At 50.5% G+C, this 17,870-nt stretch overlaps 1 protein-coding gene and 1 long non-coding RNA gene across 3 annotated transcripts in view; both read left to right on the top strand.

Moving 5' to 3' along the window:
• Nucleotides 1-10,797, top strand: part of GRB2 (growth factor receptor bound protein 2) — a 55,779-nt gene extending 44,982 nt beyond the window's left edge. Inside the window, exons 3-5 of one of the 2 annotated variants that reach the window (XM_006762768.2) lie at nt 3,886-4,008; nt 7,728-7,896; nt 8,686-10,797. In XM_006762768.2, the coding sequence (XP_006762831.1) occupies nt 3,886-4,008; nt 7,728-7,896; nt 8,686-8,871 (478 nt within the window). In that variant the 3' untranslated portion in view covers nt 8,872-10,797. The remainder of the gene's footprint in view (nt 1-3,885; nt 4,009-7,727; nt 7,897-8,685) is intronic. The other variant, XM_015563290.1, reaches the window with a different exon arrangement.
• A 1,170-nt stretch (nt 10,798-11,967) lies between these two features.
• Nucleotides 11,968-17,870, top strand: part of LOC107182923 — a 13,178-nt gene continuing 7,275 nt past the window's right edge. Inside the window, exon 1 of the long non-coding RNA XR_001513685.1 lies at nt 11,968-12,184. This is a non-coding gene — a long non-coding RNA (uncharacterized LOC107182923). The remainder of the gene's footprint in view (nt 12,185-17,870) is intronic.

Here is a 17,870-nt window from a genome sequence, read left to right on the forward strand (position 1 = left end):
ATGTGCAGCCTGTTCATTCAGTCCCTCCTCAGAATGGAGCAGGGCTGGCTAACCTGTAAAAGGCAGATAATGAATATTGTGGGCTTTGTGGGCCACATGCAATCTCTGTCATGACACATACACCTCTTCTTTTGAATTTTTTAAAACAGCCTTTAAAAATTTTTTAAAAACAGTCTTAGATTATGAGCCATACAAAAACTGGGCAGATTTAGGCCAAGGGCCATGGTTTGCTGACATCAGTGCTAAATCCAATGATAACAAAATCAACTTAAGTTCCTTTTCATTTTCATATTTCCCGGCTGAAAGGGAATTCAGCAGAACACCACACTGTAATTTTTGTGTTAAACTATTAAGAAAATATAAGAATCCTGGCCGGTGTGGCTCGGTTGGGTGTTGTCTCCTGCACCGCAAGGTTGCCATTTGGATTCTCAGTTAGGGCACATGCCCGGGTTTCGGGCTCAATCCTGGTAGGGGGCATATGGGAAGCAGCTGAACAACATTCCACTGTCATATTGATGTTTCCCTCCCTCTCCTTTCCACTCTAAAAATCAGTAAATATATTTTAAAAAAAGAAGAATAATAGGAAAAGCTACCTTTCTTAGAAAGTAATGACCTGATTGGTTGGCTAGCCTTTAGGGAGAGTCACTCTCACGCCTGGTTTCTCACAATAAAGAACTTTGATTGAATAATTGATCAAAAAGCATCCAGCCCAGTCAGGTGTGGTTCAGTGGTTGAGCGTTGACCTATGAACCAGGAAGTCACAATTCAATTCCCAATCAGGGCACATGCCCAGGTTGTGGGCTTGACCCCCAGTGGGGGGTGTACAGGAGGCAGCCAATCAATGGTTCTGTCTCATCATTGATGTTTCTTTCTCTCTCTCCCTTCCTCTCTGAAATTAATTTTTTAAAAAGGAAGCACCCAGCCCTAACCGGTTTGGCTCAGTGGATTGAGCGTCGGCCTTCGGACTGAAAGGTCCCAGGTTCGATTCTGGTCAAGGGCATGTACCGCGGTTGCGGGCACATCCCCAGTGGGGGGTGTGCAGGAGGCAGCTGATCGATGTTTGTCTCATTGATGTTTCTAACTCTCTGTCCTTCTCCCTTCCTCTCTGTAAAAAAATCAACAAACTTTATTAAAAAAAAAAAAAAAGGAAGCATCCAGTACAGACGCTCTTTGCAGACTCTGGCTGAAAGTCCCCTCCACCGTGTCAGCGGGCTGCTAAACCACACCATGGCGTTGTGCCTATGCTGTGGCTGGTCTTACGGGCACGACCATGTTGCAGGGCTGCTCTGCGGCTGGATACCAATAAGTACAGTTAGTGTCCATTTCATGGCTGTGGGAGAGCACAAAGTACCAGTCTCCTCCCCTCTTCCCTCCCTTCCTCTTCTTCACCCCACCCCAAAACCTTTGGTTTCTGTTAGGAAGAGGGAAGTTTAAAATGGAGTATGACCTAATATAGCATTTGAGTTAACAAATTAAACACAGACTATAAAGTGATTGTTGGCATTAGTGTTGCAGGATGAGTTGTAGATACTGGGGGTGGATCCAACTATGTGCTTTCACACTAAATGCATATGGGTGGGGAGCCTATGGGGTGCAGTAAAGAATGAAATTGCAAAAGAAGCAGCCTCCTCCCAATTTGTATAATAGCAAAGATGGTATAAACCCATCTTTCTAAAAGTTTTTAATTTTTGAACAGAGCCATGTAGTTACAAATAAATATCACCATTAAAAGAGGCTAATCAAATTTATAAACAGCATAAAATGCTATGGAAATGCAGGTTGATAGTATTTAAATGTTGTAACAGAGTAATAACATTCTTCATATAGTCTAATAGTCCTTATATTGTGGATCATCCTTGGCCGGGGTGAGGGGGAATGTGTGTGTGTGCACACAGCACGTGCTTAGTAAAAATAGAAGCAGATACAAAATAAATATTTACTTAATAAAGTCTCCAACTAATTTTCTATTTTTCAATCTGTGTGCTTTTAATGGAGGTATGTTTACTTTGTAAAAATTCCAATTAGTAGTGTATTTTACTTCACTAAAGTTTTTGTTCTTTAATTGAAAATAAAATTGAGTTAATTTTAAACTGGGGGCAAGAAAATCCTGTAGCCATATTTGTCTGTCTATCTGTGCACTGTAAGGGAAGGTCTAAAAACATACACATGTAACTGCCAACAGTTGAGGCCTCTGGGGAGTTTGAGCGAGGAGCCATGCTTATTATTTTTACTGAATCCACATCTAGGGTATTTTAATTTATATTTATTACTTTTAAAAAGTAGGAAAGGAAAGAAAATGCCTGCTGCTGGGAAGATCTTGGGGGTTTAGGAGGAAAGAATGTGGCTGTTGAGTAACTTCACCCCACCCCAGGCAGATGCCTATGGTGCGAGTACATTATAAACTTGACAGTACCAGAGATTAAAATAGAAAACATTCAGATCATCTCAATGCTGTTAGCTCTCCTTTCATAACTGGAGCTCGTCCTGTTTTATTAATATGTGATTTTTCTTGTATAGCCTGACTTCCAGGCACTGGAGGACTTACCCTTGAATTATTCATAGAAGCAGGAAGATAGATTGTACCAGCTCCTAGCAGCTTGGCATTAGAGGAACAAAATGAGAAAGACACATGTAGGTAGATTTAGGAATGTTTAAAGGTTACTAATGGCAACTTCTGAATGTTAATTACCATGTAAGGAGTTCAATGAAGCAGACAGGTCTTTTTAAAAAATACATGTTTTTATTGATTTTTTTAATTTTTATTTTCTTTTAGAAAGAGAGGGATAGAGAAACAGAAATGATGAGAGAGAAACATCATCAGTAAGCTGCCTCCTGCACTCTCCTCACTAGGGATCGAGTCCGAAGCTCAGGCATGTGCCCTGACCGGGAATTGAACCGTCAACCTCTTGGTTCCTGGGACAACATTCAACCACTGAGCCACACCGGCAGGGCAGAGAGGCCTGCGTTAGCGCTAAGAAACATAGCTGCTTTTAAAAAAATAATCATAACAATATATTAAAGACAACTTTGAAAAGAGAACATTGTTTTCGCAGCTTATCCATCTTAATTAGTTTGGTTTTTATGTGAAATACTTAGGCAGCTGTGACTTTAAGCTTTTAAAGTGTTCTCCTCCTCTTCCTCCTGGTAAGTGATAGGCCAGTTGCTCACACAGTTTTCCATGAATTCACCCTCTTTCTTGTCGCCAAGGTGAATTAGCACTGAGAGCAAAAGAATCTAACTTGCTCCAAATGAAAAATCGACTTTTGCAACTAGCTGCCTATGCACATGATAAATAAATTACGATGTTCCTGATGGCTCCTAAAAGGTAAACTTGGAGCAGGGACAGCAGAGACTGGCTTTGAGTGGAAGGCCAACCCTAGTTACTAGTGGAGGCTGCCTTCTCACCGCCTGAACCTCTTCCCTTCGGGCTGTTACAAGAAGTAACCCTGTCTCCAGCCTCTGGGCCTTCCCGCTTTCCTGCCCCATTTCCCACCCTAGCAAAGCTGCAGCCTTATCAGATGGCAGCAAGAAGGAGCCTGTCTCCCCTCTGCTTCAGTCGGTACCTGGGACGTGGACTTGCAATGAGTCAGTTGGGAGCCCAGGGGGCTTTGGCCCCGGAGGCCCATTTGTAAGTGTCTACCTTTACAGGAAGAGTGCCTTCTGAGTCACTTTCTGGAGAGTGGGGTAGGGGTTGGGGAAGGTGTTTGAAGGGAGATAGTCCATCTCTCAGAGGAGGGCCTGACAGAACGGCGTGATTGGGCATGTTGAGACTGAAGGGTAAAGAGGGAGGCCTACCCGTCAAGGAGTGTTGTTACATTTCGGAGGCTGCATATCCCACTTCTTTCTGGGGAAGCAGATGTTGACCGGCTTGCCTTCCTTCCTTAGGTGGTTTTTTGGCAAAATCCCCAGAGCCAAGGCAGAAGAAATGCTTAGCAAACAGCGGCATGATGGGGCCTTCCTTATCCGAGAGAGTGAGAGTGCTCCTGGGGATTTCTCCCTCTCTGTCAAGTAAGTATTTCCTGCGTTGGTTGCGGGATCCTTGTCTCCCAATGACCTGAGTTGTGAAGCCACAGGCCAGGTGTCTGATGGCACACACCAAAGGTTGCAAACTGGTAGAACCTTACAAATCAGATTTTACATTAAAATACTGCTTTCTGGCCCCTCTTAAGAATGTGTTCTAGCTGCACTGGGTTTCGATTCCCCATGGAAGCGATCTAGTAGCTGAACAGCAGTAGCACTTTGGACAGCACGTGCTTGCCAGTTTTCCCTAATCCCCACCACTCCCTAGTGGCTCCTTACACACAGCTCTCCTCACTCCTCACCCCTTCCTCTGGGATCCTGCAGCTCTCTCTAACAGCTGCCTTTTTGAGCCCCCACCAGGCATCTAGCTTCAATCTACCAGCACCAGCCTAGGCCTGTCACATTAATTTAAAATGTCACCACAGGGGTTTGGGGTGTTGTTGGTTGTTGTTTTTTTTGTTTTGGTTTGGTTTGGGTTGGGTTTTTTTGCGTTTCCCTGTGGTAAATTTAAATGTGGGAAGGAGCTGGTGAACAGAGACTAGAGAAGGCAGGAAGTTGTATCACCCTGGAGTCACAGAGAATATAAATTGGAACTTAGAAGATTCTAAGCAAATCAGCCCCCACTTGTGACATAAGAATATTTAATCAAATTGTCATTTCCATATGCATTTGATTCAGTCCTTTTCTAAAAGTTAATATAGAATCATAAGAACCCCGCCCCTAAGAATCTTACAAACCAGTTCATTTATATGATAAAGAAGTGATTCGTTTTACTTTTTATTTTGTGTTAATTCTCACCTGAGAATATTTTTTCCATTGATTTTTAGAGAGAGTGGAAGGGAGGGGAAGAGACACACAAAGAGAAACATCCATGTGAGAGCGCTACATGGATTAGTTGCCTCCCACACTCGTCCCAACCAGGGGCTGGGGATCGAGCCTAAAACCGAGGTACATGCCCTTGACCAGAATCGAACCCGGGACCCTTCAGTCTGCGGGCCGATGCTCTCTGTCCACTGAGCCAAACTGGCTAAGGTGTAAAGATTTTTTTTCTGTTTCAAAAATTAATTGAATATCTTGTTTCATTTTAAGACCAAATATATGGTTAAAGTATAGATTTTTTTAAAATATATTTTATTAATTTTTTACAGAGAGGAAGGGAGAGAGATAGTTAGAAACATCAATCAGCTGCCTCCTGCACACCTCCCACTGGGGATGTGCCCGCAACCAAGGTACATGCCCTTGACCGGAATCGAACCTGGGACCTTTCAGTCCGCAGGCTGACGCTCTATCCACTGAGCCAAACCGGTTTCGGCTAAAGTATAGATTTTTTTAAAATATAAATTTCAATTAAAAAAAATTTTTTTTCTCAGTGAAGATTTGGGAGGTGATTTCAGGTGGCATTTACAATACCTTACAGATAATGTTCCCAGCATAGTTTTTAGTCTCAACATGAAAAGGTCAAACTGGATTTAATAATAAGTTTTTCTCTTCTAACAATGGCTTTTTTTAGTAGACTTTATTTTTTAGAGCTGTTTTAGGCTCACAGCAGAGGTGAGTGGAAGGTACAGAGATTTCCCCTAAACCCCCACACTCCCCCACTTTTGGTGCTTGACTAAACATGCAAATGAGGGTCTGATGAAGAGCACCTCAGATGCGAGTGTCAGTGTGCTGCTTCTTAATTTGTTTTTCATCATCTGTTTTCCTTACATTTTATCCTGACCCGATTGTTAACAAAATAGCATCGGACGAGGAGTGCGAGCAGCCAATAAACTCCCTGGGCTTCCCCGTGGCCGGAGTGCTCAGCTGGGGCCTTGTCTGGGTGCCACTGATCACGGCACACGGCAGGAGGCTCCCACACCCCGCCCTTTTCTCAGATAAAAGGTTGAAAGAGTCATGTATTTATTGTTTTAGAAATAAGATTTGCCGAAACCGGTTTGGCTCAGTGGATAGAGCGTCGGCCTGCGGACTCAGAGGTCCCAGGTTCGATTCCGGTCAAGGGCATGTACCTTGGTTGCGGGCACATCCCCAGTGGGGAGTGTGCAGGAGGCAGCTGGTCGATGTTTCTCTCTCATCGATGTTTCTGGCTCTCTATCCCTCTCCTTTCCTCTCTATAAAAACTCAATAAAATATATTAAAAAAAAAAAAGAAATAAGATTTGAAACCAATGTCGTTAACCATCTTGACAACACAAACACCTTTCCAAAGGAGGTGCAAGAATCCCGGTCTCCAAGGCGTTCTTTAGTTTCAAGATGTTGTGAGTCTGTGGTGGGAAGCACTGCGGTCCTTTCAGAACCGAGCTCGCTGCACGTGGATGGACTCTGTGGGGCCAGAAGTGCCCTTGAATACATCCTTCCTCATAAAGCTTTCTCCCAGTCCTTCTCTTTTCTCGCTTGAAATAGCAGAACTGCAGGCCTTTCGTCATGACATCGATGAGATGTGGTTGAAACTTAACTCGTGCTTGGACAGTCCGCCCATGGTAAAATCGGGTTGTTTCAAGTCATCCCCTAAAGTCACAGAACCTGTGGACGACAGTCAAGTGAGGACTTAATGTTCCTAACACTTTGCATCTCCTCAGTGGCTTCCTGGGAGCTCGGTGCTGCCACCTTCTGGGTTGTTTAGTTTCTTTAGCTTTAAGACTCTCGGTCCAGAAGAAAGACTAGTTTCATTCATTTAACAAACCTTCTTAGATGCCTTTTGCGGGCTGGGCAGTGAGTGGGACAGGCAGAGCCTTTGTGGAGCTGCTGTGGTGGTGGGCCATCCCGCTCAGTCAGCTCTGGGCGGCCCGTGTGGAAGGGAGCACTTACCCTGACCAGGTGATAGAGGAGCCTTTTCGGGGGCCAGGAGGGCCGCCTGGACCTCTTTATTTGTTGTCCCAGTAGATTATTTTGTTCTGAGACCTTTTCCCCATGAGTAGAACTGAAATCCCTGAATAGAACACATGACTTGCCCAGCTGGTGTGGTTCAGTGGTTGAGCATCAACCCAGGAACCAAGAGGTTGCCAATTCGATTCCCAGTCAGGGCACATGCCCAGCATGAGGGCTCGATCCTCAGTGGGGGCCATGCAGGAGCAGCCAATGGATGACTTCCTCTCTCACTGATGTTTCTCCTCTATCCCTTTCCCTTTCTCTCTCTCTCAAAAAAAAAAAAATCAATGAAAAAAATATTATTAAAAACAAACAAAACACATGACTTTACCCAGGTACAGAGAACTATTGAATGTATGTCCAGTTTCTCTTCTGCATACCTCATTCCCCTTTCCACCTTTTATAAAAGTCTTTAAAAATCACATAAGATTTTATTTATTTTAATCACCCAAGATTTTAATTTTTCTTCTTCTTATTATTCTTTTTTGCACTTGGAAATGTAATTAAATCACACTCCTTGCCTTAAATAGGCTGTTTCTTTGATTTGGTGCCGTGTGGGGCATGCCATCCCTTAGGACTTTTATTCATAAATGTCTTCAGAATTAGACTGGTGGATAAGGTTCCTGCCTGGCAAGGGTGCTTCATGGTGTCACTGGGAGTCATCAGTCATAATGGAGGGGCCTCGGGAACTCTGTGAGCGTCCTAACCCTCCAGCCAGGAGTCGTGCGGTGTGGCAGTCCTGGGCCGTGAGGAGTGTGGCCTCCTTGATGGGCAGGTGGCCTGGGCTTAACCAAGGCTGAGCCCCCTAACCTGGTCTCCTATCTATTCCCTGCCTCCCCCCAGGTTTGGAAATGACGTGCAGCACTTTAAGGTGCTCCGAGATGGAGCTGGAAAGTATTTCCTCTGGGTGGTGAAGTTCAATTCTTTAAATGAGCTGGTAGATTATCACAGATCGACATCCGTCTCCAGAAACCAGCAGATATTCCTCCGGGACATAGAACAGGTGCCACAGGTAAGCCTCAGAGGGGGAGGTGGGTCATCCTTAGCAATGAAAACAGCTCCTCACGCAAGCAGGTGCCTCTTCAAAGGATTGCTTCTGCGGCTTCCACACTCAATGATCAAAGTGTTACCCTTAATTCATGCCAAAGATTTGAATCTGAAGTAAGTAAAATAAAATAGGTTTGTCTTCTCCAGAGGCGGCTCCTCTGGGCACTGCGTTGCCCGTTGCCCACCTGCAGCCCTAGGAAGGAGGGTCTGTAACACACTCTCCAGCACCCTTTCCCTGGAAGCATATTGTGCGGAGAGTCCTACCTGGGAGGGAGGGAGGCTCACTCTCCCTTCTCTGTTCCAAGTCCTGAAACCCTACCATGTGCCCACTGAGCACACCTCGTTCAGTCAAGCTCTGGACTTTCTGACCCTATAAAACTGTCAGGATTTTACAAGTGATACAGTGGTAGGAACTGAAGCATTTTCCAATCCTGGGGTGTTAAACCAAACCTGATGGCCATTTCCAAAGTTCTTTCCCCTTAAAGCAGCACTTGCCACTCTCTACTTAATAATACGGCACAACTGGCCACCAAAGTGAGACCTGCCCTAATCATTTCTGAGCATTGGTGAAAAGTCGCACTGTCCCATGTAAACTTAGAACATGTACGAATAAAGGGCGGGGGGGGGGGGGGTTTTACTGCGGGAAATGTAGAAAAGTTGGCACTCCTCTGTAGGCCCCCCATAACCAGTCCCACTCAGGACTGGCCACGCTCAGGACGCAATGTGTGTGTTTCTCCCTGCCCCTCCTCTGCAGCAGCCGACGTACGTCCAAGCCCTCTTTGACTTTGATCCCCAGGAGGATGGAGAGCTGGGGTTCCGTCGGGGAGACTTTATCCACGTCATGGATAACTCAGACCCCAACTGGTGGAAAGGGGCTTGCCACGGGCAGACCGGCATGTTTCCCCGCAATTACGTCACCCCCGTGAACCGGAACGTCTAAGAATCAAGAAGAGATTATTTAAAGAAAGTGAAAAATTTAAACACATACAAATGAATTAAATCCATGAGCTGCCTCCGACAGCAGCCTGAGCAGGAGCTCAGAACACCTGGCGGGGTCACCTGGTGACCCTCTCACTTTGGTTGGAACTTTGGGGGGTGGGAGGGGAGTTGGATATAACAATGCCAAAACTTACCTATGAATTAAGAAAGAGTTTTTATTACACATTTTCACTGCTGCTCCTAGTTCTCCTCCTTTGTCCTTTTTTCATCTTTTTTCTCTTCTGTCCATCAGTGCATGACGTTTAATGCCACATATAGTCCTAGCTGATGCCTATAATAAAAGAAAAGAAACCAAGTGGGCTGGTATTTTCTCTATGCAAAATGTCTGCTTTAGTCAGAATGACTGAAAGAACAGCCATTGCTGGGTTTCCATAGAGACGCGGGGGGTGGGGGAGTGACGGCTTACTCTGTGCCAGAGGGGGCAGGACGGGACTCTGCCCTCCAGCCCCGACCATGTATTTTGTCAGAGTTGGACATAGAGGGGCAGAAGGAAGGCGGTTGCCCCCGTGCCCTCCTGAGAAAGTTAAACTGCAAGCCCGTCTCTTTCCGGCATTGCTTTCCCTCCCGAACGGCATCACTGAGCATGTTGTTTTCCTAGTGCCTTTTTCCTTACTTCACGGGTCGCTTCTGAGTGATGTTTTCTGTTTGTTTGGTTTACAATAAGTTAAAGACAGGCCAGAGCTTTTCAGCCCGTGCGTCGCCTAGTCTGTATAAATGCCTTTCCCTGGGGGGGGAGGGGGGGGAGCACAGGTGGAGAAGAGCGGGCGCAGGCAGAAGTGGAGGGCGTGGCCTGCTGCCTGTCCCCAGCCAGGAGTCACTCAGGTTCGCCTTTAACACTTGTGAGCCCCGGGAGGTGACAGGAGCGGAGGCCGGTGTCTGGTCGCTGCCCAGGGAGCAGTGTGGCAGCTGCCGGGGCAGGAGGACAGGCTGCAGCTCTGCCCACACTGGACTGGGTGTGGCTGGAAGGGGGTCAGCGTCCTTGACTTTGCCATCTCAGGTGTTGTCTGCCCCCCTCCTTAATCCCCAGAGACCCCTGACTCAAACCCTGGAGCCAGCAAGTTTCAAACACAGGAAAGCCGGAGGAATTTAGACTGTCGCTCTCCCTCGGTCAGGATGCGCCATGTTCCTACATCCAGGATGCAGTGGAAAGTGAGCTTCACTTCATCTTTCTTGCTCTGCAAACCAGGGGTACCTGTTCATGCCTTTTCTCTCTCGTGTCCCCACCCAACCTGCCCAGGTGAGCCTTAGGGCAGCGTTCACGAAGCAGCTGGGTGGTTTTCCTGTCTCCATTCACAGCGGGCTGTGTGTGTAGCTGCTCCACCCCAGCCCCCCAGAACTCAGTGTCTCCGAGAAGCAGGGAGAGCAGGAAGGGAAGACTGGAAATGTAGGCAGGCCGAGTCCACGGAAGAGCTCTCTGTCCGCCTCCTGTGCCAGCTGCTTGCCCCTCGGAGCCATGTGCCTGTGAACTTTCTCCACCCAGTCCCTCCCCACAGCACAGCCGGCCCGGAGTTGGTGGCTGGTGACGGCCTTGGGTTCTGAAGCGGTCGTCGGAGTCTCCCTGGCCTCTGGTCATGGAGCCGGACTCAGAGGCCCAGGAGGTGCCGCTCCTCTGGACAGAATTCGGCCTCTCCTCGCTCCCTCCCTGGTGGTAAAGGAATCTGGCATTCTGCACCTGGACCACGTGATTGTTTTATTTTGGAATTGGTGTATATCATGGAGCCTTGCTGAACTAAGTTTTATGTGTATATATTTAAAAAAAAATCAGTGTTTAAATAAAAAGACCTATGTACTTAATCCTTTAACTCTGCAAATAAAACTTGGTAGTTAGTGATTAACTGTGAATAATAAACCTACAATGACTTCTTCACTCTGTATCTTTTTTTGCCTTCGCCTTAAGATAAAAACCTAAAAACTGTCAGGGAGTCGGGACTCATGTCCTTATTTCTGATTTACCAGCCCCTTGGGGGGTAGGGGGAGGCCAGGATCCCTGGGCCCCTGGAGGAGCGATGCCCACCTGGGCTCTTGAAACACTGGGGGAGCTTGTCCACGATGCAGATTTCCAGGCTCCGCCCTCACTCTAGATTGGGGTGGAGGGCACAACAGGTGTTCTTGTCGTTTCTGATGGAAACCGTAGGCCACACTTTGGGAACTGTGGGGACCAAGAGCACAGCTGACTTGGTTTTTGTTCCTTCACCCACCTCCTCTCCTTCCTCCCCCTCCCCACTAGTGAAAGCCAGGACAGAATGGTCTGTGCAGAAAGCAGTCTTACTTGTTGTTTGTTTGTTTTCAGAGAGGGAGTGGGAGGGACAGAGAGAGAGAAACATCAATGATGAGAGAATCGTTGATTGGCTGCCTCCCCCAAACCAGGCATGGGCCCTAACCGGGAATCAAACCAGGACCTCCTGGCTCGTAGGTGGACGCTCACTCATTGAGCCACACCAGCCGAGCTGTGCCAAAGCACTCTTGATGTGCCAAGTAGCTAAAACATACTTGTCTGTTTTTAGGGCGAGCCTCGGCCCGTTCACCCACACAGCACTGGCTACAGAAGACCAACAAGTAAGATTTGCTTAGAGAGTGAACAGAAAAGAAACGAAACCCAAGGAATTTCCACTTGTATTCTTGGTCTGGTTCCTAAATAGAGCCCAGCACCCGACCTCAGCTGTGGCTGCCCAGCTCAGACGGGCGTTTTCAGTTCCTTCTCCTCAGTGACCATGCGTGAGGGGGGCTCACCCAGCACTGGCCTGCGGGGAGCCGCTGGTCGCGCGGTCCACCTAGGCCCGCTGCTTCGAAGTTGAGCAGAAATCTCCAAAATGGGGCTATTGAAGTGAAAACTTCAGGCAGCCACTGCCAGCCTCCTTGAGGCTCTGCGCTGTTTGACCGATGGCCTCAGAATTTCATGGGGAAATGGCTGCTTTTGTGCAGTCCGCCTGGTTACAGGCTTCTTGGTGATGGCATCCTCCTCCGACCGTGGGGGTGTGATTCCTGGAGAAGCATCTGGGGGGAGCGTTTGGGAAGACTCGGCCACCTCTGGTGACTAAAAGCTACCGGTGGGTGAGTAGCTACAAGGCCTGCCCTTGTCTCTCTGCAGAGTGGCCCTGCCGCAGCTGGAGCTTGGCCGCCCTCCTGGCGCCCCTCAGACTTAGCGGCCTGGGCGCCTGTGACAGGCTCATCTTCCAGCGTGACGGTGGCTCCGACCGGGTGCCCGAGGCGGTCCCACGGCGCCTCTCCTGCACTTGCCCGTTCACCTGCTTACGGTAGGTGGTCTTCCAGTCAGAACGATTTACTTCCCCAGAGTGCCCGGGTAACCAGGAAAAATGGAAGTGGAGTTGTATTTGGGCACCTTGGATGGAAATACTTCTAACTCCTAGACGTGGTTACGTGCAGTGCAGATTCCCCACACCTGAGCCCCTTTACACTGAAGAACAAGAGAGGTTGGACACGCCCAGAGTCGGCCTCAGTTGGGGGCTTAAATGCGGCTGCAGGGGTGACAGGCTCCTCGCTCCAGCCAGAGCCCCGAGGCAGATGAGTGACGTGCTCTCCACCCAATGGCCTGAGTCAAAACCCTAAAGGACCACCTCCCCGCCGTCAGGAAGTAAGTGCCATCTGTGTACCAGCAGCACTGACTCGTGAACAGTAAATGGTGGTGGTGACCCCCCTCGCTACTCGGAGCACTCCAAGCACCTCTCCCAAAGCTGGCGGCGTTGGCTTAAAAGGCACACAGTATCCAGGCCAGAGGGAGACTCCTGGGACCGTCTTTCAAGACTTGGTTCTGGCCCAGCCAGCAAGCAACACTGGCCTCGGGTCTCCAAGGACAGTCTTACTGGTTAATACAGGCGGACCTTGGAGGTGTGGGCGTGGGCCCAGCCCACAGTCAAGCCAGGTGCAGGCTTTTTGCTGGTGGAGGGTCTGTGCCTGGCCCCGTGCCCTGGTCAGAAGTCGGGTTTAGGAGGCAGTCACCCCAGGTGGCCTCTGGGTCTGAATAGCCCCCCACAGGGCCTGCCTCCCTCCCGGACCCCGATGTGGCATGAGTGCCCGAGCCAGGCCAAGTGCCCTCAGGTCTGAAGCCAAAGGGTGAAGGGCTGACCCCTTCCCTTACTCCTCCCCTAACCCCTTCCTGTGCCGCGGAGTCAAAGGATACGGCGCCCCCTTTTCCGTTTAGCCCACGCCAGGCTTCTGTACGGGTGCCCGTGCGTTCGGTGGTGACGGGTGTGTTGTGTGCGAGCTGATGGGAGTGAGAATTCCAGACAAGCAGTGTGGGTGGCCGTCGGCGGGGGGAGCGTGAAGCAGATGGGACTCGGACCAGGTCTCGGGAGAGATTGGTTTGAATAGAACACGGAGACCCAGCCCACGCGGCAGGCGGCACAGTGTTGGCAGAGGGGTGTGGTGGGAGGAGCACGGTGTCCCCTGCAATGAGGAAGAGTCCAGGTGGGTTGGTGGGGCTCGGAGCCCAGCCCAAGCAGTGCCCACGCCCCCTGCTGATGGCAGAGGGTTCCACAGGCCCGGGCGGTGAGCCGCAGGGTAAAAGCTGACTTAGGGGTGCACAGGAGAGACGGGGGAGCCTGGGGGAGGTGTGAGGTGCTCGCTCAGGGGAGCGAGGAGCTGTGCCAACCTCCTGTGGAATTCGCGACATACGCGCCACTTGTAGGCCTGGCTGGGCGTCCGCTTTCTGCTGCTGCTGGCTGGGTGCAGGAGAGCAGGGGAGCCACCAGCTCATCGCGGAGGGAGCTCTTAGTCACAGCACCACCCCGCCCTGACGTCCCGGGCCACACCGGAAACCAGGCAGCAAGAGAGAACCCGGAGAGGCCCAGCTGAAGACGTTAGTTTGGGGGAAGGAAATGGAATTGCTCATCGTGATCGAAAATGCGGGGAAGAGGCACGAGGCCAACGGTCTGGTAGCCGAGGTGGCGGCCCCTGGAGCCCAGCCCCGCTGCCCTTACTATTTGACCCCGTGTCCTTGTTCAGTCACTGGGCAGGTGCGTGTTGAGAAGGTCACACGCTTCGTTCAGGCCTCTGCTCAGATGCGAGTCCCCACTCCGAGAAGCCCTGCCTACATGTGACCAGTCGCCTGGCCTCCAGCACTGCCTTTCTGCACCGCCCGCCTCGCCGCCTCACTGGGGGCGCACATTCTGCCCACCTTCCCCACCAGACTGTAAGCTGCTGGGGGCGGGAACTCGCTCAGGGTTGCATCCCTCGCAGCTGGAAGAGCGCCTGGGACATCCGGGTGCTTATCCATCACCCGAGGTAAGAAAATGTCCCAGGCGCTGCTACAAATGAGGCCCAGCCTGGCCGTCCGCTGGGGAGGCAGCCAGATAATGCCTCGGTGGGGGGACTGGCACGATGGAGAGGAGTGCAGGAGTTGGGGCACATTCAGCAGCAGCCCCCACCTGTCTCAAGGTTGGGGGAGACCAGACAGTTATGCATAAACAGAGAGCTAACCGCTGAACAGAATGGTCGCTCCGTGGAGAGGGAGGGACGCATGCAGGGCAGGAGGCACTGCAAGTTCCAGAAAGGCCTGCATGTAGAGAGGGGGAGAGAGAGAGATCGGGGTCCAAGGAGGAGCTGGCTCAGGCAGGGGCAGAAGCTGACGAAGCAGGGCCCTGTACGCCTCAGGAAGGAGCTGGGGCTTGGGGTCATTTTAAGGATGGCTTTATTGAGATACAATTCACTTGTCACCAAGTCACCCCTTTAAAGTATACCATTCGATGGTGTTTAGCATTAGTCACTGTTATGCAATCAATTTTGGAACATTTATTTCAGAGAGAAGAAGGAAGAGGGAGAGAGAGAGAGAGAAACATCAACGATGAGAAAGAATAATTGATCGGCTGCCTCCTGCACGCCCCCTACTGGGGATCAAGCCCAAAACCCAGGCATGTGCCCTGACTGGAATGGAAACATGACCCTCTGGGTCATGGATTGGCGCTCAACCACTGAGCCACACCAGCTGCGCAATTTTGGAACATTTTCGTGATCTCCAAAAACAAAAACACAGGCTCAGTCACTTCCCACTTCCCCCAACCACCACCGGCCCCAGAACCACCAGTCTACTTCCTGTCTCTATGGATTTGCCTGATCTGAACATTTCACATCAATGGAATCATGCAATATGTGGCCCATAAGCTACGGCCCCAGGCGAGACCTCACACTCCACTCTCCGTGAGGGGAGGGGGAGGAATGTGGGGTCCAGCCCGAGGCCCTGAGGATGGGGTGAGGGAAGAAGAGGGAGCAGCAGAGGAGACTGCGGAGAGGCCGGTGAGGCAAACCAGGGCCAGCTGGGGCCGGGGCCGGTGTGTCCAGGACGCTGCTGCAGGGACTTGCCTCTCCGGCCGTCCTCGTCCAGACCCCTCGTCCTCCACCCTGTTGCTGCCTCCTGCCAGTCCCGACTGTCCCCAACCTGCCCCGTCACGCCTTCCCTCTTCTGCTGAGAAAGCTTGCCGAGCGCCAGGTTGTCTAGAGGGCAAAGGGCAGACTCCTGGCCCTCAGGAGTGGTGACATAGGAGAAAGAGCTCGAGATGGAGTCATGGGGCCCAGGGCTTTCTTCCAGGCTGTGTGACCTTGGGCAGGGCCCTTCACCTCTGCTCGCTTTGTTCAGCTCTTGAAAAAACAAGCCGATGTCCCCGAGCTGGCCGAGGAGCAGACGTGACTGTGTCCTGTGAAGTGCGGTGGGACTGGGCCCGATTCTGGCCTTGGCAGGCCAGGCGCTCCGAGCCTGGGCCAAGTCTCGAACTCCTTGGCCCCCTAAGTCCCTCCTGGTGTCTCTGGCGTTTGCCATTCTGATCTGGGCCAAGGTCTCGCTTCCTCCCTGCTTGTCTGTTGATCCCCACCCTGACATGAGACGGATCCTACAAGCCCACATCCTCCGAGAAACCTTTCCTGACCAGTCCCCAGACTCAAAACCCCAAACAGCTGATCATGTTAAATGTATGAGCCACCTCCAGAAGAGCCGACATCTTTACGGTGTTGAGTCTTCCTATCCAAGAAAGAACACAGCTGTCTTTTTCGTTTCAGTTCCTTTGGGAATGCTTCAAAGTTTTCCTTCAACATATAAATTGGTATGGGGGAGGGACCACGGCAAAGATCAGACTCCTAGCTCTGGACCCCACTCGTCGTATAACTCGCTTCCTCATCATTATGATGTGATACAAGGTCCATCTGCCTCTGAGGGTTTGGAGGAGAAGTGACTAATACATTAAAATATCAAGCACAGCCCTAGCTCCTATCAAGCAGGAGGCAGCCAATCAATGATTCTCTCTCAGCATTGATGTTTCTCTCTCTCCCTCCCTCTCTGAAATCAATAAAATAGATATTTTTTAAAGTAATCAAGCACAGCCCTGGCCGGTTTGGCTCAGTGGAGAGAGTGTCAGCCTGCGGACTGAAAGGTCCTGGGTTCAATTCCAGTCAAGGGCATGTACCTTGGTTGTGGGCACATCCCCGGTGAGAGGTGTGCAGGAGACAGCTGATCAATCTTTCTCTCTCATTGATGTTTCTAACTGTCCTTCTCCCTTCCTCTCTGTGAAGAATCAATAAAATATATTTTAAAAAAATATATCAAGCCCTAGCCGGTTTGGCTCAGTGGATAGAGCGTCGGCTGCTTGGTCGGCCCGGGTTCGATTCCGACCAAGGGCACATGCCGTACTTACTCAATTCATGTTTCTCTTCGTTGGTCCTTCCATAGCAGACAGCCTGGCTGCCATCTTCTCCTCTCTTCTTCCTCTTCTCTGGCTCGGTAGTAGTGGGATGCTCACCTTTTAGCCGCTCTGTGGCTCTGGACCACTTGTCTCAGCCTCTCTAGCACTTAGGTGTGGCCATGTGACCAGGTTCTGGCCAAGAGGATCCATGCAAGTCTCATGGGGCAGCTCCAAGTCCCTCCCCCAAGCTCCTTGCTCCTTCAATCCTTCCTCCACCGTGTGGCTGGAATTCCAGCGGCTGGTTTGGGTCAGACAGGGAGGACCACGCCCTGGGATGGTGGCCTGGTGAACTGCAGGGAGCCAGAGGCCCTGGGAAGTTAGTGGAGACAGCTGCCAAACCAGCCCGCTTGGCTTCCTCTGGGCTTTGATGGATCCCAGCCACTGTTCTCGTGGGGCTCTGTCACTTTCCTGCAGCCGCGTCTGATCCTGACACCCACTGTTCATGCCTGTCTACCGAGCGGCCCATCCCACATTCCCTGGCATCTCTTTTTCTCCAGAATTCAAGGGGCCTCCGAAGCAGGTGCCTCTCCAAAGGTGAGCGAAGACATCCAGAGGTGCCCCCACGGCTTTCTCTCAACTCCCCTGTGCCTAGAACTCTCCTCCCCGCCCATGCTCCCTGCCTGTACATTCCTGCAGGGGGTGGAGGCGGGTGTGGGAGAGGGACATCAGCTCACTCTGAGCCAGAGCGGGGTAGCGATTCTTTCGGCCCCCTGCACACCACAGCTTACTGAGCATTTTGAACATGGGCCTGTGCCAGGTACTGGAGACGGAGATCATCAGAAATTTACCTGGGAGCTCAAGATGTGTGGCTGTGGAGCGGGCGGGAGAGGAGAACCACACGTGGATGGGGTCAGGAATGGCTTCACAGAGATGCTGGGGGAAGGGAACATTATATATGCAAAAGCACATGCATTTAAAAAAGACAGGAAATAGCAGGTATGGAGGGGATGCGAGGCATTAGAACCCTCATCCATTGTTGCTGCAAATTTAAAGTTGCTGTGGAGACCAGTTTGATGATTCCTCAAAAAGCTAAACAGCCCTCACCGGTTTGGCTCAGTGGATAGAGCGGCGGCCTGCGGACTGAAGGGTTCCGGGTTCGATTCCGGTCAAGGGCATGTACCTTGGTTGCGGGCACATCCTCAGTGGGGGGTGTGCAGGAGGCAGCTGATCAATGTTTCTTTCTCATTGATGTTTCTGACTCTCTATCCCTCTCCATTCCTCTCTGTAAAAAATAAAATAATTTTTTTTAAAAAAG

The sequence above is a fragment of the Myotis davidii genome, unplaced genomic scaffold (assembly GCF_000327345.1).
Source record: "Myotis davidii unplaced genomic scaffold, ASM32734v1 scaffold539, whole genome shotgun sequence".
NCBI classification, from domain to species: domain Eukaryota; kingdom Metazoa; phylum Chordata; class Mammalia; order Chiroptera; family Vespertilionidae; genus Myotis; species Myotis davidii.